The 25,504-nt window shown below is 38.3% G+C and overlaps 1 protein-coding gene across 11 annotated transcripts in view; it reads right to left on the reverse strand.

The window, feature by feature from the left end:
* Positions 1–1,757: 1,757 nt before the first annotated feature.
* The window catches only part of EYA4 (EYA transcriptional coactivator and phosphatase 4), a 153,281-nt gene continuing 129,534 nt past the window's right edge, over positions 1,758–25,504 (reverse strand). For all 11 annotated transcript variants that reach the window (XM_051614659.1, XM_051614658.1, XM_051614655.1 and 8 more), the window contains 7 exons: positions 18,708–18,797; positions 12,490–12,548; positions 12,215–12,375; positions 9,914–10,028; positions 8,169–8,290; positions 4,307–4,407; positions 1,758–2,700 (listed from right to left, as the gene is read on the reverse strand). In XM_051614659.1, coding sequence (XP_051470619.1) covers positions 2,620–2,700; positions 4,307–4,407; positions 8,169–8,290; positions 9,914–10,028; positions 12,215–12,375; positions 12,490–12,548; positions 18,708–18,797 — 729 coding nt within the window. In that variant the 3' untranslated portion in view covers positions 1,758–2,619. The remainder of the gene's footprint in view (positions 2,701–4,306; positions 4,408–8,168; positions 8,291–9,913; positions 10,029–12,214; positions 12,376–12,489; positions 12,549–18,707; positions 18,798–25,504) is intronic.

The raw sequence follows: 25,504 nt of genomic DNA on the forward strand, positions 1-25,504 counted from the left end.
TTCTCGAAGTCCAGTATATTAACTGAGCCATACCTGCCACAGAGAGCTAAGCACAACCCCAGTAAAGGTACTGCAAACCTTCTATAAGTCCAGTTGTTGCTGGGCTATTGCTTGTTCTTACACCTGATTAGGAAGAGAACACTGAAAAACTGAACAAATAACTTGAGAAATAATATAGCTTCATGCATTTAAATAACATTATGACTTTTCAGAAAAAAAAAAGCTAGTTCATAATAACATTTTTTTTTAAATAAAGGTTGTTACGTGAGATTCTCATGCAGTGTTATGATGCTGGAACTTGAGAAGGGCTTTGTTTGAGCTGTTTTCCTATTTCAGTAGAAACACATTTTTCCCAACGGAAAAAAATACAAAAAAGCTGGTACTACAGCTTGTAATGAAAAATGTACTTGCAGGCCAAATTTGACTAGACAGGTACTGTAAATAAAAAGAAGATATGCATAATTTTTACTTTTTGGACATGCAAATCTATCACCCAAATAGCTAGTGTGTAATGATTTCATATGAGGCAAGTTTTGCGTGGTGGCTTTACACTGCTCAGGGGTAACAAGTTACCATTAGTTTGTTGAGTGGTGACTTGTGTATCCAATTCCAACACAGCAAAGAAATCCCATTTTAATGAATTCATGGAGGAATTCTGCCTCGGACTTTTAGTGACTCCAGGCTTTCACATATCAACTGTCATATAGCCTACAAAGTTTAAATCAACGAAGTTACTATGTGGTAACTAGACATATGGTGACTCCACAGCACAGAGAAGGAAGATCTCAGTGCTTGTGTTGGCATCCTGGAACTTACACTTAACAATTTCTCTTGCACACACCTCTTCATGCCATCACAGCACTGGCAACCTCCGGTGTTTCCATGTACAGTGTTAAAAATCTTCTGGCATCTCATGGCATCTTCTGCCATGAGAAATTAACCACTTGCTGTCGTTCCAAAGTACTCGAGCTGCACGTGGAGCACAAGACCCTGTGTGCAATATGGACCTTGTTCTTTTTCCAAAGGTGAAGGGTAGCATGTTCAAAACTTGCAAGGCAATTATAATTGTATGGACTGTAATTTTGAATAAAAATGATGAAAATTAAGTTAATGTGTTTCTTAATATTTCTTTAAAAAAATCCCTCCTTATCCTCTCCTCAGATGCCTGACGTGCTATTGAAAATTCTGATTAGGGTTGCTCCTGTGCAATATTGCTCTGAAATAAAAAATGGGTAAGGAAAATCATGTTGACCCAAACCAGAAGACACATACATGTGGAACAGAATGGAAGAGCTACCAAAAGACTGTTCTGTTTACCAGAGTGGACTGTGCTCCTGAAAGGGGCAATGTCATCATGCCAGCAATTTCAGCAGCTTGTGTTGATCCTGAATTTGCTAAATGTAGCATCATTTGTGCATCAGATGAGTAAGAGATTCTTCAGTAATTTTTCATTCCTAATGACCTTTATTCCCCACCTGGGCTTAACTCCACAGTTTCACCTTCCAGTAACACCACCTGCTCACTTTGTCTTTTGGGCAGGAATTTGTTTTTTTATACACAGCAGATGCACTCACTGTATGGCTTTCAGGGGACTAAGTAGTTCATGAATATGGCTCTTAGTTCTCTTGTTGGAGAATCAAGAAATGATGCTGAAGGTGTTAAACCCTTTTTTTTTTTTTAGCTTTCCAGGAGAGGTCCCCAGTATCAGCCTCCCTTAATTTTCCTCAAACCATCAATGGAATCATTCAGAATCCAAATAAAAACACAAGCTTTCCTTTATTATTTTTTTCTTACTGCAACAAATACTTAAATGCTTTGGTGCAGCCCTTCTCTTAGATTTCTTTGAATTTCAAATTTGGTCATGTCAAAAATTATCACAAAGGTTTGTTTTTTTGTTGTTTTTTTTTATCTACATAGTTTTTAACCAAAATTACATTATAACACACGAACACAGTCTTCTCTTTAAGGCACAACACATCATTATGCACATTCTGTTTGCCAAACTTATAAAAGACACAATATTATATAACCCTCTCCCTCCCCTGCCCCCCAAAAAGAAAGAAAAATTGCATCCACTTCCAAAATCAGCTGCTAATAAAGTCACAGTAAATTATTTTCATCAATAATTTACACAAATTACAGATCTAGACAGGATTGTCATTATACAGTCTGAGTGCATTCCAATTCAGATTTTCTGGGTTAGGTAGGCTAAAGTCGGGTTCAAACCTCAGTGCTGAGAATATATCCCATTTTGAGGAATGTTGTTGAACACCACCTTGTCGGCTGGAAAACGCGTATTGGTGCTTTGCCAGTTCCAAGTCCTTTGTTCACTCCTGTCAGGGCTCACTTGGTGTGTACCAGCAACCTCCACAGTTTGAATTCATTTAAAAACGTTGCATATATAAGACCATAGAGCTTCCTTACGTAGCACTAATGATTTAACTCCATTCAGCAATCTGAATTCTTCCATTTGGAATTTTTAATTCCAAATATTTCTTCCCTTCTTAAGACAATTCATATGTGTAAAGCCAGAGGCATCGAATCACACATAAAAATTCAGTGTACTTGAAATATATATATATAAAATAAAAAAAAAGGATCGCCAACTTTAGAACACAGTTACAAATACTCTAGTTCCAGTGCTTGATGGAGAGCCAAGAGGTCCGAATGACTGGATATCCTCCAGAAAGGCATGTTGTGCTGTGTTTGTTAGAGGGGGGAAAAGGTCAGGAAAGATGAACACGGTGACACAAGAGACTAGTCAGATTTCCATCACGTCCTCTACACAACTGTGTTTCTGGATTGATTTTTGCTAGTAAAGTACTGACAAAAATCAGACCAAAATAGATCTGAGCTTAATAGTTCAACTTCAGTTCAAATAATGAGATAGTCTTCCTCAGTAGTTTCTTTGGAAAGAGCTTGTTATTTAGGAAGGGCTATTTGCTTATTGTTAGCATGCGAACCCGCACAAAGGAGCATTAACAGGAAATCCCTTTCTGGTCTCCTTGTTAGACTTTGAAAAACACTGATTGGTCATTTAAAGGGTGGTAAGACTTTCATTTAAAAAGACTTCACACAGAACACTTTGAAACAGAGTTGTATGACATTTTCCTCCATACAAATGGGAAAAAAAGAAATCTCTATGGATAAGAAAATTGTGCATTTCTGGTTTTAAAAAAAATAATTTGTGTTGCAGAAAGCAGGAGTGTCTGTGAGAGGTGCAGGTATATGCACTATTCTCCTTCAGCAATTCATCAGGATAGAAAAAAAAAACAACAACATGCTTCCATGGTGTGTTCAGATCTATTTGTAATGTTCTGTATTCATCCATCTCTCTGAATTCTTTATCCATGCAATATAGCCAACGTTAAGAAAAAAGCATGCCAAACTGGAAAGGACACAATCCAACCACCTTGGTTTAGCACAAACTATAGAAAACCCATCACCAGTACTGAACCTATATTAAGGAACCATTTGGAATGAGCATTTTGGTTATTTTAATTTTGTTTCCATCCTAGCTACAACACCAAAAGGGCACTTCATTTTGCTACTCCTAGCACAATGATATTTACATCAATTGTCCTGTGCAGATGTTGTGAGGCACACATTGTCTGTTTCTGCACACTTCCAAGGTTATACTGGGAAGTATGGTGCAAATGACTAATTTTCTCTGTTTCTGAACATTGAAAACTTACCTGGTGAAATTTAGACTTGAATTATTATAAAGAGAAAATGGAATACTTCTAAATACACATTTCATTTTTAGAAACACAGATTTGGTGCATAATCTCTCTGTTATGTTCTTTGTCCTTGTGCAGATGCATCTTTCTTGAAGCAAATTATATGTTCTTTGTATTTGCTCCAGTGAGCTACAGATCTTCATCTATGTTAGCAAAATCATGGCACAATCCTTTAGATATTTTTCCACATTCTTTGTAACACATCTGTTGAAAACTCCCTGATTTCCCTATTCAAAGAAAACCCCCACCCAACTACCATATTTCTCTCTCTTCTGTTTATCTTTAGTTTGTTGAAGCTAGTCAGACATTCTTGCTGCAACAGTTTTTAATTTATTTTAATTTTTTAAAATGATTTTGTTTTCCTTTTCCAGCAGAAGCGAACCAAATGCTAGAATCCAAATGGTTCATTTTACTCTAAGTTTTGCTCTCATCATGCTCTTTTTGCCTTGCATCTGTGTACTGAAATTATTTGTCATTCTGTCACTGCACCACACTGACAGAAATGCAAACAGAAAGGCTTCCATTAGTAGCTATGTATCACACCAACATTTCAGGAGACAGGTTACCTTTTTTGCTGCCTGTTCTTCTTCTACACCATCCCCAATTACAACATATACTACTTTTCTGCCAAACCTTTGCATTATTCGTTCAAAGCAACTTTCTTTTCCTGGAAGATAAATGAGATAAGAGTTCAGAGTGAAGTTACCTGATTAGCTGCATGTTCCTCATCTCGGCCATCTCCAATCACAACATAAGTTATGTTAGTGCCAAATCTGGACACTATACGCTCAAAACAGCTTTCTTTGCCTGAAAAACAATGCACTACTTATTCAAGCTATCAAGTGAGTGATGGTGAAGCCCTAAAAAGGTTTATTTCAGTGGTAAGACTTTCTCATTACTATTTTAAAAAGTTCCCAGCCTTGGGATTTAGAGCCAAAACTGATCAGAAGCAATTAATTTCCTTAGTGACACTGTGCTATTCCAGGTAAAACTAAGTGGCTTTCTTAAGAGCTACAGGAAAGCGACTAAGACAAAGGAATCGGCAGTGCTGCAAAGGGAATAGGTCAGTGAATCAATAACAGAATTGAAATATTTTCCTCTTGTTGTAGTAATGTTTTTTTCAAGGAAAGCAGAAATTTCAATTCTAGTGTATCTGCAATGATATGGCAGTGTAAGAAGTGTTCAAAGAACAACAGATAAGCAAAATAAAATTAGACAGCAGGTTCCCGGGAGAACTTCCATGAATCATTCAGCTCTTTTGGAAAAATGTGGAAGCAAGCAAGCTAAGCCAGTACCAACAATAATCAGGATTGAAAGGGACAAGGCAAAGTAATATACTTGATCTTCATTGTACTGCAGGTTCAGTTTTACCAAGAATTGCTTGTGCTGTCAATCTTAAAACTATCCTAATATGATGATTTCAATGTTTCCATAGGTGAGCACCATATTTAATGAGCCCTCTACGTTATGTTTCTCTTTGACATGTGACCGACATGTGCCCTATTGCAAAGAAATCATTGCCTACTGTCATACCTGCCATCAGCGTAGAGAAACATGATTTCTTTCCTCTCTGCAGCAGCTTTTTACCTTGTTTGTGACATAGGTCTATCTCTACTCAAGGTTTTTAGTCTTTTTATAGAATCATATAATCATAGAATCATTAAGGTTGGAAGGGACCTTAAAGATTATCGAGTTCTAACCCCCCTGCCATGAGCAGGAAACCTTACTACTAGACCAGGTTGCACAAAACCTCATCCAATCTGGCCTTAAAAGCCTCCAGGGATGGCGCATCAACAACCTCCCTGGGCAATCCATTCCAGTTCCTCACCACCCTGATAGTGAAGAATTTCTTCCAAACACCTAACCTAAATCTCCCCTCTCACAGTTTAAAACCATTACCCCATGTCCTATCACTATCTTCTCTGAAGAAAAGCCCCTCCCCAGCTTTCCTGTAGGCCCTCTTCAGGTACTGGAAGGCTACTATAAGGTCTCCCTGGACCCTTCTCTTCTCCAGGCTGAACAGCCCCAGTTTTCTTAGCCTGTGTTCACAGCAGAGGTGCTCCAGGCCTTTGATCATCTTGGTGGCCCTTCTCTGGACCCTCTCCAACAGGTCTATATCTTTCTTGTGCTGAGGGCACCAGAGCTGTACACAGTACTCCAGCTGGGGTCTCACCAGAGCAGAGCAGAGGGGCAGAATCACCTCCCTGGCCCTGGTGGCCACACTTCTTTTGATGCAGCCCAGGATGTATTTGGCTCTCTGGGCTCCAGCACACACTGGCAGCTCATGTCAAGCTACTCACCAACTACCACCCACAAGTCCTTCTCCTCAGGACTGCTTCCCAGTCATTCTTCCCCCAGCCTGTATTTGTGCCTGGCGTTGTGCTGACCCAGCTGAAGGACCTTGCACTTGGCCTTGTTGAACTTCATGAGGTCGGCTTGGCCCACCTCTGCAACCTGTCAAAGTCCCTCTGGATGGCCTCCCTTCCCTCTAGGGTGTCAACCACACCAGCAGATTTGCTGAGGATACACTCAATCTCACTGTCCATGTCTCCAACAAAGATGTTAAACAGCACTGGTCCCAATACTGACCCCTGAGGGACACCACTCGTCACCTGCCTTCACTCAGACACTGAGCCATTGACCACAACTCTCTGGGTGCAGCCATCCAGCCAATATCTTATCCACTGAGTGGTCCATCTGTCAAATCCATGCCTTGTCAGTTTGGAGACCAGGATGTCATGTGGGACAGCGTCAAATGCCTTGCAAAATCCAGGTAGGTGACGTCAGCTGCTCTGCCACCATCCACCATCTCTGTAGCCTTGTTGTAGAAGGCCACCAGATTGGTCAGGCATAATTTGCCCTTAGTGAAGCCATGTTGGCTGTCACCAATCAGCTCCTTATTTTCCATGTGCCTTAGCTGGTTTTCCAGGAGGATCTGCTCCATGATCTGGCCAGGCACAGAGGTAAGACTGACCAGCCTGTAGTTCCCTGGGTCTTCCTTTCCTCCCTTTTTAAAAACAGGGGCTATGTTCCCTTTTTTCCAATCAGCAGGAACCTCACCAGACTGCCATGACCTCTCAAATATGATGGACAGAAGCTTAGCAATTTCGTCCGCCAGCTCCCTCAGGACCTGTGGGTGAGATTCCTAGATCTCCGCTCTCTTCTTCCTTTTTTTTTTCAGCTGGTCCACAAAAAAGGGTTTATGATTAAGAAAAGCATTATGTATGTTTATGGACCGTGGACCAGATTGTGGTGTGTGCAAGCAACATCTGCAGTGATAGTCCTGTGCTCAGCAGAGATCATGGAGACGAAAATTAGAGAGAGATTTTGTACCCCAGAGTTTGCTGTGCTCCCAACAGGGGTGTAAGACCAGCCACACTGTTCCCAGAAGGAATTCCTGGTTCAGAACTACTTCAACAGTGCCTCCAGAGACTGTGCTTCACTTCACCACCCCTCTTCTGTGCTGTCAACACTATTTCTTAATGCTCCTTCCTTTGGTCCAAGTGCAATCTCAGTGACTGAATCCAACATGTACAGTCTGTATGACAGATGACATTCATTCCAGAGGTTGCTCAGTACCAAATATTGAGGTATTTGGATACTTTGTGCCTTGTCTTAAGTTTCTGAAGTATTTGAGGTTCTTCTGTCTAGAAGACAGCTACAGCTAATTAAAGGATGGCTGGTATAGCTTTTCCTGACACTGTTAGAATATGCATTTTTCTTTTAACTTGTGAAAATAATTTAGGAAGTGTGTTGTAATGCTTTCTGTCAATGAAGTATCATGTTCTGTGCTATATAAGTTGTCATAGGTACAGAAATAAAGCATCCCTGAAATAATAATTGGTAAATCATGAAATCTGCCAAAATGGCCAGTCATTGTAGGCTGTGTCACATTTCACAGCAATCATAACTTTTCTTGGGTTATAAGAAAATTTTGGATGCCATTTCCAAAACCCATAGATTTCCAAACTGTAGTAACACAGTTAACAGAATAGGCATTGTCCCTCAACACAGCTTGTCATCACCATCGCTGATGTACTGCAATTCCAGCAAAAGCTGGTGAAGCAGTGGCCTGGCTTACACAGAGCTGAGGGGCAGAGCCAAGTCTATTTTAACAGAAGTTCTGCCTAGACTGATATTAATAAAGCATTTTTCTTCATTCTTTTCTGCACATTTTTTGTTTTCTGCACCATACTTAGGAGTTTCTGAGGCTTTAAATCATTATGGGGACCTTAATTCCTTCAGGAATCATTGAAAATAAGGTGAATTTGGAATTTATCAAGATGAACACATCTGAACATGTGCAATGCCTAAATCTTAAAACTGTCACTGTTACTGTCAGAGAAATGGCTTGGAATCCATGTATTACTGGCAAAATATATTGGTAATACAGTGTAGTCAGAATGGATTAAAGAATAATTCTCTTACCTATTTTGGTTGCACTGTAAATATTTTCAATAGGAAAAGCTCCTCCTAAGCTGTAGAGTAGAACTTTCGCAAGTGCTGGGATAAGCTGGGTTGTTGTTACCAACACGTTTACACAGTTACTCCTAAAATGAAAGAAATAGTTTAAAACCATTACACAGATGCTGATGAGGTAAACCAGCTGTGGAGAACAAACTCAGAATTTCTCAACGTTTACTTTCACTCACACAGCAGTGCTGCTCAGCACCATGACTTCCAGAAAAATGTACATAAAACTTTAGGCAGAATCCTTTAAAAAAGTATGGAGGCCTGATTTGTAGGAAATATTGCACACTGGTGTATGAAAAAACAGGTCCTTGAAGATGGGTCCACTAAAACACAGGCATTGAAGGTCACCAACCACCTCCAAAAACAGGCATTCAAATGCTTTGAAAGCATCATTTTCATTTTCATGCTGGCAATTAATCAGCCATAGCTACCAGCCAAATTTAAGAGGTAGAAGAATGCAAAAACTTCATTTTTTACTGTTGTCTTGAGGGGAAATAAACAGTGAATGCACATTTCTGCACAATGACATAAAAATAACCATGTTAATAAGCTAGCAGTGAATGGTGAGGATGACAACTGCACGGAGAAGTTGTGCCAACAGTTACACAACAGAAAACCCAGTGCCAGGCTGATATAGGCACTGACAGACTGAACATGAGCGTGTGAACATGGAGCTGAGAGCAAATAGTTGTGATTTTTCCTTCTGGTTCTTCCCCAAATTCCAAGCAAGACCTCAGGCTTCTATTTCTGCCCTAATGTATCTTAATTTCCTGTCAGTAACATCCAGGCAGCGTTTCGCTGCCTCATGGGTAGCTTCTGGGGATTTATAGCTGCACAGTTTTTTGAAGACAAGATAAAAGACTGTTGTTTAACAGAACTGAGTAACTGGTCAGAGTTTTGTAGACTCGTCCACCAATGCTCGACTGGCCATTATTACCAAATGTCTTTCTGAAGACTAGCAATTTGGAAAGAAATGCAGAGATAAACACAATGGCTTGCACAAATTTTTTACTGTTGTTTTGTTGTTGTTGTTGTTTTCTCTTGAGGTGCTTAAGACACTGTTAAATAAACAATTAAGATATAAATGTATTGCAAAAGTTTTTCCATTTAAAATAAGTTTTTCACATCTTTCCAAGTTTATTCTTTCCACTTGATTCTCAGTCTTTTATCAGACACATTCAGAAGGCAAGAAGGCTTAGCATGGTTCTTTTTTATGGTTTTAAACCAGAATTTTTTAGGATTTCTGATGGGATACACATTACTTGTCTGACTAATCAGCAGCGGTGTTCACAGTTTTATCATTTCAAAGGAACAATACATTTTATGTCTTATTACTGGGAACCCAAACTTTTAATTAAGTTAAAACAGATTTTTGCTCTTATGAAAAATTACACATATGCTTAAGCATACTGATTTGTCTGGAAGGACAGAAGGAAAATGTTTTTGTGTTCTGGGATCCATACAGTATCTAGGTAGCACTATGAATAGGCAGAAACACTGAAGAACAGAACAGAGAGATCAGATGTTCAGAGGATGCTGCCCAGAAGATAATAAAATAAAGGCTGGGTCAGAATTCTACAACACACTTTAAATGTACATGGGAACATTTATCACATTTTAGAAGACAATTCATACTATCAGGTATAGCCATTACAAATCCAAAATTAGAAACTTTTTTTACAGTAAATTGAAATACGTACCTTGTGCTGATAATTGATAATGATTTAAGTGCATTTGTTAGCCAGGAGTCTGTTAGAGCTTCAATCTCTGCTCTTAATTGCAACCATGCATCTCTTTTAGCAGGACCCAGGAGTCCTTTTATGTAAAAAAGCAAGAAAAGAGAAAAAAAAAACAACCACAAATTAAATTCTGTATTAGCTGGAATGTACAGATTTTATTATCATCGTATTTTAAATTCCACAAGAACTTGAAAAAATGTCAAAGTCAAAATCTACTGTCCCCAAATCTCAATATAGTGTTCTTTTTTTGTTTGCACTCCACTATATCGAGCAGTATCACAGTGTATTGCAGATAATAATAAGATATAATCTGGGTTTTTTTGTTTGTTTGTTTATTCAGGCTACTTTACTATATTTCAAAGCATACCTTTCAGAAATACATTTTTTTAAACCAACTCCTCACACACATCTTAACTCTTCCATTATCAGAGGCACTGACAAGGAGATCAGATGCATGCCATTGGGATCACAGGCCAAGACACTCACAAAAGAAGAGGTTATGAATGGTCAGATTTTTAAAATTACCCAGCCTGCTGAGTGTTGAGACATGAGATCTTTGGAACCAGCTAATTTAACTTTAGATTTGGTCCTGGGAGAGGAGGAAAGCAGGTTTCATGATCTTTAGTATCCCTCTTCTCTTTCAAACCCCATGTTCCCAAGAATTGGTGACGACTATCTTAAAAAATCTGAAATGAAGCAACCTAAAAAGACATAGTTTGTTCTAGCCTTCTATTGCCTTTTAACAGCTATTTTTAAATAAACAGATGCATATGTAATAAAATGTTTCCTAAAACAGCTAAGAAGTAGGGGATGGATACCAACTAGGATGGAAAGTATTTCATAAGCTGGATTTGTGAGAAAGAATAAAAACTGTAATACAAGGCACCCTACGTCTGCAATCTGCAATGATTGTTCTTTGCTTATTTCCCTGTTCTGTGCTCTTGGACTTCAGTTCTTGCTAATATTAAAGGTTTTATGAAACACAACAGCTTTAGAATCTTAAATGTATTAGGAGATGTAAGAAAACCCAATAAACTTTTGGATAATACTGTTTCAAGTATTATTGATATATAAAAAAATCCATTCATGATATCAATAAAAGGCAAGGCAGGTCAAGTGAAAGCCAACCATGTACTATCCCTTTGGTCCTTTTGCTTCTTCCTGTGGCAATTAAAGACTGAAATACTAAAAGTGAAAAGATATATTCCAGACTTAAATAATTTAGAAAAATATTAAGGTAACAACTTATTCACTGTCTGTATTAGTTGTATTGTTTCCCATTTCTGAGAGACTGCAAAAGTGCTAAAACAACATGAAACTGTCTGGTTCTGCTGAAGGTCATCTCTAATTTGAAGTTCAGGTTCCTCTGAAATACATTTCAGATGAGCTGAAAAAGGCCCTGCTATAGAATGGGAGAGTGTTCACTTGGACTCCTTCCTGGTTGGGTTAGCCTCATCTTATCCTCAACTGTGGCTGCAGCAATGCTTGGAGACTTGGAAGTATTCCCTGTTCTCCCAGGCTCTTCTTGAGGGAGTCAGTTGACATATTTCCCACCTCAGAAGAGGGCTGGCTGCCTCCTCAAGTCACACAGGCCCCTCCAAAACAGATCCTTTCAGTTCTGCTGCTTGATTTCCTACAAGCCTGCTGGCATGGACATGAGCAAGTCCGTAACTGAAAATAGGAACAGGAAAGCTCTCAGCCCAAACAAATGTGGATTTCTTGCTAATACATTTAACTGTGTAAGCTACAGAGTCAACAGAAGGGGCTGGTGGTATGGCAGTACTGGGGTTTCCTTGCATCCACTGGTGAAAACAGACCAGCAGGTACCCAGCAGGGAATTTAGCAGACAGTGTGTTGTTACCAATCAGATAATGAAAATGTAGGATGAAATAGGCCAGCCACAATCAGTTTGTGCTGTGGAAGCTACACAACCTCTTTCCTGGAATAACAGCATATTTGAGGAAGAATAAGTGGCTTAAAATATCAACAACGCAGGTGTAGCCAAACTGGGTCTGAAGGAGAAACAGAGGCTCTGGAGAAGCTAAAGAGAAGCCTGATCTTTTTCCCCACCTCTGGTTGTCCTGCACAACAACACAGTGCTGGCTCTGCCATGACAGTTGGCAGCTTTCAGTACCTCAAGGTCCAGTCACATCACTTTCCATTCATTCTGTGCCTTCTGAGGCACATTCCCTCAGTGAGAGTTCATTGCCATGCAGTTGAACCTGATCAGGATTCTGAATTAGTTTTGACAATTAAACTCACCTCCTATGTTGTTCTTGTAAGTATTATACAACTCTTTTACTCTTCTGTAACGGAAAGCCAGCTTCCTCATCCAGTCAACCCCTCCTCTTACACCTGTTGGCAGACAAAGGTTTGCACTACTTGCAGCTGCATGGAAGCCATCAGTTGCAAAACTGTAGGTACTGCAAACACCCAAAATACAGTAAAAATAAATACAATGTATTCCTGTAAATGCTCAATTTATTTAATCTTTGAAGAAAAAAAAACACAACAAAACAACAAATACTCTATCTTACCTTAGGTCTTGTCCATTATCATCAGAAGACACATCATCTATATGAACTTGATCACACTCCTGTTGAAAAAAAATGAAATCAAATTATATATTATCTTGTAAAAGTGTGCTCTCCATATGCTTAGCGCAGAAGTTGAAGAAATGATCGGTGCAGGCCACTAAGTGCACCAGAAGATGGCAGCGTATGTACACTTACAGCTTCCTATTGCCACCAATTTCTTTAAAAGAATACAACCTTCTACTCCTTCTACACTGCATGAATTATTAATTGAAATAGGCCTTTAGAAAAGTGATATGTAATTTTAGTGTGATTTTAAACTAAAATTCTTTTAATTGAAAAAAGCCAAGTCTAACAAGTCTCATCTTTAGTGTATCTATCATACTGATGTTCCAAAATCACCTAAACCTTATTTCCCCACTCCTGGAAAATAATGATGATGAACCTTCACAGGCATGTAATCTCTGTAAAGTGTCCAGAAGTTTGGATGCTTATCAGATTATTTTCTTGATTTATCCAAATGCCTTAGGCTGGAAAATCAGAGAAGCAGTCCTGGAGAATTTCATTATTTTCTACTTTCGGAAGGGATGGAAGTAACTGCAGGGAACTGAGGTATACGGGAAGACTGAACTCCTCTCCAAGCTGGTTTTATAACTGGATCAAATACCCTTTTCAGCACAGAGGTTATGGCAAAAGGATAGGAAAAGGTAGAAGAAGCAGAAATAAATCTAACTCAAGCCACCATGTAACAGTAATTATGACCAGGCACCGTATTACTGTCTTCTGTAGTTGCTAGAATAAACATCTTAACCCAAAGACACACCTGAAATTCAGTGTCTGGAGAGTTTACTTTCCTGAATGCAAGTAATTTTTTGGTTTTTAAAATAGCTGTTAACATAATCCTAATATAATTTACAAAAATGTTCAAGGATGTATTTAAAAATTACTCCCTAAGTAATGTTTTCAGGTAATACAATCTCATCAGTAAGACAAAATGAAGCTGAGCTGTCAAAATGCACAGTTCTGTGCCTCAAATAAAGAGCCATCTGAGTCACTTCAAATAAAGTTGCTGACAAGCAGCACTTAATTCAGACTCTCTGTGACATGCAGGAGAGTACACAGTTCTAAGTTTCTGATCTCAGTCATGTACCAGTGCTAAGCTGTCCAGGTAATGGATAAATCTGAACTGAGGAATGATTTCCAAATGCATATGCCACAAGTTCCTAGAGTGGGAATATTACTATTTCTTCTTTCTGTTTGCTTTGCTTTGCACTGAATGAAAACCTAAGAGACTTTTACCTACATTAAGTTTTTTAAAAATAAATTAGCATTTTTGTATTTAAAAAATACATTTAATTTCATTTTCAAATACGTAATTTCATTGCACCATATAAGCAATCATAATTTAGAATTTTGTGTCAAGACTAAAAGAACAAGTGGCCAAACTTTGCTCATCCGGCTTAATCCATTAAGACAGCCATGAAAGAGCTGCATTCAAAGAGAGAAATGAAACATTTTTTTCCCCACTGGAGAAATAAAATTTTTTTGGTTCTGTCTAAAGAGATTATCTTGAGCTGTATAATATTTTAAATAAGATGCTTTCAGGATAAATAGCAGATGAAGAGAGAGAAAAGTGGAAGTGGCAGCTGAAAGAAAAGATTAACTTCTTTATCCCTATTTATTATTTATGGTCTAGGAAAAAAATGCAACTATACTTGACCCAGTGTAGGACAGGAACTAAAAAAATTGGACAAAAAGCCCCACTGGGACAAATTTTAACTCTGTATTTTGCAATATCTGAGCAATATCTGGCTTCCTAATCACCTTCACAGATTTCCCAGGAACTAGTCAAAGCATAAGATAATTTTAAAAATCAGTCTTGTGGATTTGAAGGTGTACTAATTAAATTCAGGGAACACAGAAGCCCTGATGGATAAGAAGTGTCTGCTGTGTTTGGGTTTTGTTAAGCCTTTCAGCTACATTGTTACAGCCTTGAAAATTCCAGGTAACTGTTCCGCTGGTAATTTCATTATTAAATTAAATATGAGTGGGTGGCAAAGGCTCAGCTGTTTACTTTTATTTTTTAATCTCACGATTTTTCATTGTCTCCAGGAACAGGAGTTGAGGGGAACTTGCAATTTTCTGATTACCTGCTCCTTGTCCCTGCAAGAAGGTTGTTAAGTTTCTCGTCTCAGAAGAGGATCAAACCCAACAACACTCTCCAGCCTCCTCCTTTTCCCCTTTCTCTTCTCCTCTCGGAGCTCTAGCTCACCTCCTCATCATACTGGCCATACACATTTGCTGACAAACAACAAACTTATGCCCATGAAAGCTTGCTGCATTTTACTTTCTTTTCTCATTTACTGATCTACTTCAACTAAGATGTTTAGATTTTACAAATTCACTTATATGGTGTGAAAAAAGAAAAAGCAGATGGTCTGAGTAAATTCTTTTCCCAAAAGGAAGAGGGAACTGGTGGCACAACACTAGATCTGAGTTTGCTTGTTAAAGAGACCAAGCCATTGCAGGGAAGAAGAAAAGCAAGTAAGCAAGCCTTCTGACACTTTGAATATTAAGGTTCAATACTTTTCACATGAGCTACAGTATTTGCTCCACTCAAGTCACAGTGGCACAGTCACTGCAAAGTCAAAACTAAGAAAGAGATAATAGATTTCCTATTACTGAGAGTACAGGAATGGAATCTAGGTACAATAACTGGCTTTTGCTTGAAGCAATACTGATTTAAATTATATCTAAGTGCAGTCAATTCTCAGCAGCAATTTTTAGAGCATGAAAATTTGAGAGTACAGAATCAACAAATCATCCATAAAAATTATCCTCCTGGAATCAATAGTAATTTCATTATCCAGTAAAAACACTGGCTCAACAGACTGAACACAGAAATGTTATTACAGAGGGGATATTCAGCACTATGCTTTCTCAGGCTATACAGAACACCCCTTTTTGTGTATTTCCTTTAGTCTCTGTTAAAACTAGTTTGACCTGTCTCCCAAATTCTGAGACTTATCTAAATCCTATTTTTTATTTCCCATTTCCATTTCGAATAGACAACAATTATGACAAAATCTTACTTAAAATATGGTAGGATTATCATACAAATGGAAATGTAATTCAGTTTATTTGAAAGAAATACTCTTTTTTTTTTTTTTTTTCATCATTCTGGGAATGGAGGAGGATGATGGAGTTGGAAGATTCACATCCAAATTCCTGCTTGCAATTTGTAGAAACTGAGGGGTTTTTTTGCATGTATAAAATGCCCTACCAACAGTTCTAAAAGCTGACTTAAAATTAATACTGAGATAGGGAGAAAAACTTCAATTTATTACTTACCTGGTTGAGAATAATATGCATTAGTCTGGATATTATTATAGAACTGAGTTCCATCTCTAAGTATTGTTTAGGCACATGAACTTTCAAGAGCACCAGACTCCTATTTTCATGGCAAAACACCAACTGCCCTCCCATGTGATACTTTTCAAGCTGACTAAAATTTATACACTGAGAATGAAATAGCTGGAGATCAGCCTAGGCTGGAATAAAAATGCAGCTTGGCTGATTAGAACATGGGTTACTGGGTCAGCAGGGAATGTCTCAGCACATCGGAATTTCTGCATCAGCAGTCATTGTAGTGAGAGAGATTTGCATAGAGGAAGGAAAACTTTATTTTTGTATATGAAAGCTTTCAGTAACTTGGTTATTATTACTAGACCTTGGTATGCAGTGTTTGCAACCAAGAAAGACAGGGAAAAAAGGGGGCTTAGAGGAGGTGGTGACTGGAGTCAGTATTACAGGAATAGAGATTCTTTAGTATATTGCAGTTGTCATGTCCAGAGTCGCAAGGTTTATTGTGGGATGAAGATGAAAGCAAAACAGAAGGAATGGGACCTGATGGCTTAGCATTGAAAAAGTCAGATCATGAAAGGAAAACTAATCTGTTCAGTAAGTAAGGGCCTATCTCATTTCCTTCAGTAAGAACTGAAGGTCTTATGTGTTGATGGCCATGGCCACCAGCAGCTCAGCACTCACCTCCACTCTCCTGGGGGAGGATGGAGAGAAGAAGGCAGAGAAAAGAGAGACGGAGAGAGGGGGAGACATGAGAGACCACAAGTCAGAACTGGCGATTTCTCAGAATTCATTACAAAATCATCACACAGATGCACTATGATGTAATATTCAGTAATGGCCATGCACTCTGCAAATATATTTAAACAGACAGATTTATTCATCTGCATATTAAAGCATGGGTCTATGTACTTTGGCACAACATGGCATGCAATTATATCTTATTTGCTAAGAAGACAGAAAATTGTTCCTCTTCTCGCATATGCCAGAATGTGTACACACAGCTCATTTCAGAACAAGAAATTTGAAATTTTGATTTTGAAACAAAGACAAATTCTGGGCTAGAAAACACTTAACTGCATACAGAAACTGGTTTTAAGCTAATCAAGTTGATTGAGTTCTGAGATTCTCCAAGAGAGTCCCCAAGTAGTATTTTTTGATTTATCTAAAACTGAAAACTGGATATTGTTCAAGCTTGGAATGAGCTGGAGCACAAATTTTTGGACAGGATATTAAAACCACCCTAACAAGAATAGACAGAATGTGTTGATCTACCTATGACAGCTGAACCCAAGATCTACAAAGAAAATAAATAACAAGAGAAAGGAATGAAGCTTCAGTGGCCATAAGCAAGAATAAAATGGCATGGAAAGAGAGCAAAGCTCCATTTTGCTGAACTCTTCCACTTGAACTCAGCACAAGCTTGAAGAACTCTGGGTCTATGCCATGGAATGAGCTCAAAATTAATTGGGTGCCACATGAAATCTGAACACGCAGGGGCACAGGTCGGCTAAAAAGCAATTTAAGTGAAGCTTTAAAAAATTGTTTTGGAATCTATTCTCTGCATGGGGCACCAGAAAGAGAACATTCACCAACTGCACCTGCATTGTCAAGTGATGACTCCCTTGGACTGCAATGAAGCACTGACTGGCAAACACGTGTCCAGGGCTTTAATTTACATTTCTGCTGCTGGAAGGAGGATGTGCAGCTCATGTGCAGTGTGAAGTAGATCCCAGTTTCTTGACTTAAAAGCCAAGAATAAATGAGGTCTACCTGGTACAACAAAGACAACCCCAGTCTAGTACTTTCTGCTCTTCTTATTGCTTGCAGTTGGCAGAGGAACAAAGTAAGTGCACACTAGAAAAATCCATGTCCCACTGAATGGAAAAATCTCACTTATCCTAATTTTTTTCTACTCACTTATCAGAGACCTTTCTCTGGCATTTTAAATGAAACCTCAAGGTCTTCCAACTGCCATTAGTGGCAAAATATCTGTCCAAGGAGGGAATTCTGGGATCCAGTCTGAGTTAGAAAACAACTGATTTAGACCAGGGGAAGGTATGAAAATTCAATTAATTCTTTTTCACCCCCTGTCTCTTGACACACATCATTGTAAGACTGTCACTTTCCATATTAACAAATCTGGACTCCCAGAGTGAACTGAAGAGTCTGTGGAGCCCAGCTGACCTTCCTTCTTCCATCTGGGTGCTTCTGACAGGTGATTGGTCCACAGCGGTCACTCCCTAGGAAGAGGTCTCTCCCTTTTCTGACAGGATGCCAAATTTTACAGCCTGAGTACAACGTGACAAAGCATGTGGTCACCTGGTTACCTGGGGAAGAGATATCACTGACAAGTACATCTATCATAGTCACAGTTCCCTGATGCTGCAGTCTTTGAGGTAAATGAAGAATATTCTACCTTTGAGCAAGAAAAAGGGCTTGGTGGCCAAAAGACTACTCAGGTACGTGAAGAGGAGAACACAGTCTCGTGTGGTCAGATGATGGCACCCACTGAAAGTGAATGTAGAGAACTTCAAGAGAAAGCATGGGAGGCACACGTGTCCCCCTCCTGGAAATTACTGCAGACAGCTACAAGTCCATGGAAAACTAAAAGACGGCCATAGGACAAAGAGAAGAAAGGGTAGTTTGCAGATTCCCTCTTTCACCCAGCTTCACAGAAGGACTCTGGTGCCACGGGAAGTCACTGCCACTTGACTACCCTCTCTCTGATTAGAATATGACAAACCCCATGCCTAGATAGGCATAAAATGTCACACACAACAAACACTATATGAACAGCAAAATCACTGTGTAAAAAATCCCAGGCGTAATGATGTTTCTGTTCCTTTGATTCTTACCTCCAAATCGTTAAAAAATAAATGTGTGTCAGCGAGATTAAAAATCATTTCTTCCATTCGCAGTCCAAGGGTCACTGCCATTGGTGGATCCTTAAAAAAAACAGAAAGAAAGATTAGCTACTCAAGTATCTTTCAGTTATATCAGAATTACTTTTAAAACTATTGTATTCAAAGTGTTTTGAAAAATTAACACTTCCAGAAATTTCTCTAAAATCCTTTCACTATTGAGCTATTTTAATATATCCCTGCAAAAAGAGACTTCTAAACCTGTGTGAGAACATCTGGGGATCTGGGGGTGTTGAAACATCAAGTTTTTTGAAAGTCAAGGCATTTGTTACCTGGCTAAACTGACAGAGGAAAACTTGGTGGCCATATGTAAATCTGCATAAAGAAGGATGTAAACAGGGGAGGAACTTCTCACAGAAGAGATATATATATATATATATATATATATATATATATATATACATACGAAAGCCAATATTTATTATAATAAGAATACACAACATTTTTAATCCCTGAGTCTTTTATAGAAATATATAAGTATCTTGTCTGACAATCTGAGGGCAGGAAAAAGCTTGAGTTATGGAGTAGTAACTTATTTTTCTGACCCAATGCACTTGAGTCAGCAGCAGAAGTAGGAATTACTGCATGGGACACCAGGTCCACTGCACAGTTCCTATGATCTCTTGGCTTTTTTCCCCAACTTTCGGGGACAGAAAGTCCTCACCAAAGTCATGTTAAACTGGACTAGGAAAGGTAGCCATCTCTACAAAATTATCATTTTGTAAGCAATTACCTCACACTGTGATAGGAAGGTGTGATATAAGAAGTCTTTTAAATGTCTAATGTCTCTGCTTTATAAAAATATAAAGGTAGTCTGAACCTACGCTCACTTTCCCAAACCTTGGATAAATAAATCATCACTGCTTTGCCTATGCTTAGGCTTGTATAACTTTTTTCCCCAACTTTCTGCTGCTCCAGTAGGCATCCTCAAACCCTGTGCTTGGTCCTTATCCATCTTAATATTTTCCCTTCTTCCATGCAGGCACTCACTGATGAATTTCCAGGCTCTCCTTTATGATTTTATTGCAGGTATTTGTTCAACAAAGTGCCTATAAGTGTTCTTCTCAGTGCTCTTCACCGTGTCTACAAACTATGGCACAACCCTTCAGGTGGTCCGCAGGAATGGGAAAGCATATGTAAGTTGTTTTGTTTGCTACAGATCTTCCCATCATTTCTGATGAAACACTGGATTCCTGTCCCTGAACGAGATTCATTCAGAATGTTGCATCTGTTCACAGGTCAGCTTTCACACTATTAAATCACTCTGCCTCAGCAAGATACCACAAATCTACTGATCTGCAGCAACACTGTCTGAGAGTATTTAGTGTACAGTAAATGTGAAAGAATTAATTTAATTTTTAATTTGCATTACCTTACTTTTGTTTTAGAGTAAGAATGCCCACAGACAGTTCCTGATGCTTAGCTGATGCCTGGTACTAGTTTTATCATTGTCTTAATAATCTGCCTGAGTTTATGGGGTTCAGTTAATTTTTTTATGCTTAATGTACTGCAATGGACTTTTAAAATCAATGTGAAACTCTTCTCATTAAGAAAAAAAATATCTGTATTTCACCATTTAAACTCTGATTGACACTAGCAAGTTTTCAGAAATTCCTCATTAAATACCTTGAGATTACAAGTCTAAAAGTTTACCAGCATCTGGCAAGAAAATCACACAAAACCTCAAATGATCATTTGTTAGTATTAGGATCAAAGGCTTCCCAACCAGGATCAGACATTTGGTACTCCAGGGCTTGGCAACAACAGAAAAAAAGATGGCTTCTGCCCTCAAGCACTTAAAAGATAATAGTAAAATTTGAAACAGAGACATATTTTGACCCTTGCTCCTGAAAAAGCCTGACTTGAAGGGGAAAAGAGTGTGCAAGAAATTGTAATGATCCAAAGTTAGACCCTATTCTTCGTCAGTGAAAGAAAATATTTTTATACTGACCCTTGGCCTGGTCTAGACTACCTTTCAGAAGTCAAAAGCAAATGCAGTGCTCAGCAAAATAACTTCAACCCCTCCAGCCTCTGCAGTCATGTTCCCCAGATCTGAAGGTCACGTGACTGAAGGCAGCAGCAAGTGCAAAGGTCAGTTTTCCAAGGGATAATTAAGGAACACACATTAACATATTTGTAAAAAACGCATGTAAGAATTTAGAACACAAATCACCAAAATACTCTGGACTCATGAGATTGCTCATCAAGCCATAACGTTTTTATCAAAATGTCATCACATATAAACATGTGTTTCCCTCTTGTTTCTCTGGCATTTTTTTTCTGTGCACAGTAAATTACCATTTTTTCTTCCTAGATACAATATAATAAGGAGTATTTGCACTACACTTCCTAACATTAATCCTACAAACTCTAAGGCATGTGCATAACTTTATGCACAGGTGGTAACTCATTATTATTTATGTGAGTTAAGTTATTCAGTGGAGTGCTTCCAAGACTGGAATCTCAGACTTTTGTTTCTCAGCCTCTTTTCCCCTTCCTGGGTAGAAGCAGACTTAAATGCGGAAATTTGCTATAACATATTCCATTATAATCCAATTTATTTTTACAGAAACTACCAACTGTGTATCACAATTTCCTGCCTTGCCAAGTACAGTTAAAAGACATAAATGTGACAAAGCTTTTATGACTTTCTCATTAGTAGCATTTTTGTAACTAACTATGCCTGACTTCATTACTGTTAAAATGTGATTTCCTATGTTCATGTTTTGACAAAGGCTCATGTAGGATATTGCTAGCTACTATAAGTAAAATAAAATAAAGCAATAATTAATTTCAGCTTAGCATGAAATCAGTTTGGGATCTCTCCATAACAATTTCTGCTAAGAAGAGTCATTGGAATTAAATTCTCAAGACATGAACAATTCTTCCTTGAATAAATTGGCCAAAACTTGCATTACAACTGTTTAACAAGAATTAAACATCATGTTCCAGCTCTTGCCATGTTAAGTTCATTCCTTCACATTCAAAAATAGACAGACAAAGTGGATTTGCCAGGGTCTTGTGGTTTTATAATGTTTGCACAATATGGAGAAACATCCCAATCAACATTTTACTGTCTTTCAACTTGAAGCAGAAGTTGCAGATTGACTCAAGTGGCACAAAGAACTGAGTGTTGAAAAGAAAGCAAGAAACATGTACAGCTGAGACAGATTTGAGCACAGCAAATTGAGAAGCTGAATAAAAGGCAGACTGAACTTCTGCCAAAATGGTATTTTGTGCTACTCTGCACAAGCATACACAAAAGAGGAAACAATCATAAAGAAAAAAAAAATAACAACTCTGGAATTTTTCCCCAGATAATTTGCAGCATAAAGAAGCACAACTCTTTGGCCCTCAGAGGCATGATTTTAGCCAGATACCATCAGCGTGCAAAAGAGTCAAGACCAGCTACAGCACTTCTGTAGCACCAAAATGCAAATTACTTTAGTTATGTTAGTAGGAAGGCACTAAACTGGAGCCAGACTGTCTGTCTGTGGACTTCTGTACTAGACTGGTCCATCCACTGGAATGACTCCTGAGAGACAAGGTAAAAATACCTTGGGAGTAACAAGAGTTAAATGTTTCGGCCAAGAGGAGAGTGACTGGAATAAAGCCCCCAAAGCTCAGTATCCATTAGTGGAAGATAACTATTTAATGTTCTCTTGAAAGGTCAGGTTTCAGCACAAGATGCTAAAAAATATTTAATTTAATGGAAAAATAATACAAATACACCAAACTCTTTTTTATAAAATCTCAAAAAACAAATAGAGAAAGAGACTCTCAGGTAGATTTATTGTGGCAGGAATTTTTAGGCATGAAGCCTTAAAAATAAACAAGAAAATGAGAAAAATATATTGTAAGAATAGATTTTTAATGGGTCACTGCCCTGAAAAGACAACAAAACTGAACTGTGGAAAAAGTGGAAACATTTAAGTACCAATAGAGGTCATGAGAGATACACTTTTAGTATCGGCAGACAAAAGCAAATTTATGAGTGAATTTAGGAATGTCATAATGGTGCTAATGGTGATAAAGTTTTTTCTTTTTAATGACTGGATAAGCAGAGAGTGAGCAATAAAAAGCTCATGAACCCCTTCCAGAGAAGTGTAGAAAGTTAATGTGGCCTCCCCCAAAACCTTCTGTCATTGGCAATGCTAGAAAAAGTGTCCAAATGTGGCCATCAAATGTGGATTTGTTTTGATTTTTGCACTTGGAAATCATGTTCCTCCCTTTCTAAGGTCACAAGGGACTTTAATTTTTTTTTTTTAACCAGTTGTACCTTGAATCACAGAATTTATCTGGGCATTCTTGCCCTCTAGATTGACCTGGAGAAATTACTTAAATATGAATGTGCAGAGGTAGGCAAAACTCCAGCTTAATCAACATTAAATCAGCAAGAATAATTGGAATGGAATGGAATAAAGAATATACACTGTTCACAGGGAATAAGAATGTACCTCATAAACTTCTAACAGATGATGACATCTCCTAACACATGCCCTGTCACATCAACAAATCCTCACTTAACAGCTCAGCATTGTAGAAAACTGTATCTGCCAACTGGTGCTCAGCTGCAAAAACCATCATCAGCCACACAAGTTATAATGTAACAGCTCAAATACCAATGTTCATAATTTGCTACTGCAGTAAATAATTAAAAATAGAAATGTGCTAGTTTTACAAAGCAGATGAGCAAATAAGCTGAACAACCAGAGGAACTCTTACTGCTGAGAGGCAGTATGGTTTCCCTGACACCTAACAGAGGTGTAGTGTGGTTTTTATCCTCTTTTTATGTTAGCCCTGACCAGCCCAATAAAATAACCAGTACACCAAAAGTCAGACAGAAACCAAGTAGAAAACAGCAAGCCACATAATATTTCTCTAGGTAAGTGCTATATTTTAAGTATCAGAGTGATGTATTGACTGACCTCTGGCCAAATCTCTGTCACTTCAGTGGAGTTTAAAGCTATACTCTACTGGTGCCCAGATGAGAAACAGCAATTTGCCCTGTGTTTAAATGAGATGCTTAAAGATGCTTCCAGCAAGTTAAATATTTCAGCAAATCAATAGTTTTGTTTTTAACATGGTATTACAACAGCTCTATATAATTCTGAAATCAAATAATTATCAAACCAAGCAAACCATGGACAAGTATATAACAAGGAGAGTGTCCATTCTTAACTTCCAGGCATAAGTCAGAAATCTTTTATTCTCTTGACAAATATATGATCTGAAACTTGCCTACTGGATCCAGGCCTTGCCACACAATATCTGCCAACAAATCTCCCCTTTCTCTATGGGGATGCTGGTTTGCTATTCCTTCTTCTCTTTTACTCCAACCACTTGGTAAACTGTAGAAACCTTTTAAAAGGGAAACTATTTGTCTTTTGGTACCACTGCAGCTCTCAAGTGCTCCTGCACTTGTACATTGGTCCCTTCACCTGGCCATAACAGTGTGATGGCCATTTCCACATGCTGCATCTCCCCTCATTGCATTCCCTGGGCAGCCTGGATTGCAGCAGAGCAGAGAGATTAAAAGACTCATTTCCCAATGTTTTGTTTTCACCCAGTTACTGCAAGAAATAGAATAAAGAGCAAGTGGAAAAGGGGAATGAGAGTTTACATGTAATGGAATAAATGGGAAAGGCCTGAAGTTGAATATCCTTGCTTGTCTGTATATTCACACTAGCTCCTAACAATTCAGACTTCAGTCTACAGATGGAAATCATATGCAGAAAAGATAAGGACCACACCTGCTAAAGAGGTCATGCACCAGAGACTGACTGAGGTCCAGCTGTGCTGTCTTTCCCTTCTCCTATGTCCAGCCTCTTGGGCACTTAGGCTTAGACACATCCAATCTTAAATTAAGGCAACATTTCAATGACATGCAAAAGCTAAAATCTACACCTGATAAGCTCGCCCTGTATTCCCTTTCCTACTGCTCTGTCCTTCTTGTAGTTGACAATATATACATTTGAGTTTCATTGGCAATTACTCATTACCTTCCCAATGAGTTGTCTATAAATGCGGTAGTCAGTGTAGGAAGGAAAAAAATCTACTATTTTTATTTTACAGTCTCTCTGGAAAGGACCACATTTCTAGTATGGATGCCACCTATCAGCACAAAAGAAAAAGGATTTTACTTAAGAATTCTGCTTGTTTTGCTTCATTGTTTTTCATGACATTTGTTTACGGATTCTGATCTCAGCAGTATAACTACATTGAGATACTCTTGATTTATACAAGCCAACTTCATCAGCTGTCAGAACTACTGGCTGTTAATACGCCATTACTGTTCCTAAGGATTGTATGGAGAGTCAATTATAGCAGCAGATGTGCTCTTAAAGAACAGTGGTACTGGGATTTTTTGAAATATCCCTACTCAACAAAGTGAGAGACTAAAAGGACTTACATTCCTATTGCTGTCTCTAAGACAGTTTTCAAAGTTATTCACAGATGTTCGTGAGCTGTAAAATGTGATCTGATTTTAAAAACAAAGTTATTCACAGATGTTCATGAGCTGTAAAATGTGATCTGATTTTTAAAACTTTGTGTAACAGTTGACTTGGACTTTATCATATATTATGTGAGATGGCACATGAGATGTAAACATCCTAAGGGCACAATCAAAAAAGGATTAAAAGAATTACTACATTGCTGAGGCAATTCAGCAAGTTCTGTGGCAGTCTATGGGCTACACTCAAAAGTGATATAAATGTTCATGTTCAGCT

The sequence above is a fragment of the Apus apus genome, chromosome 3 (assembly GCF_020740795.1).
Source record: "Apus apus isolate bApuApu2 chromosome 3, bApuApu2.pri.cur, whole genome shotgun sequence".
NCBI classification, from domain to species: Eukaryota; Metazoa; Chordata; class Aves; order Apodiformes; family Apodidae; genus Apus; species Apus apus.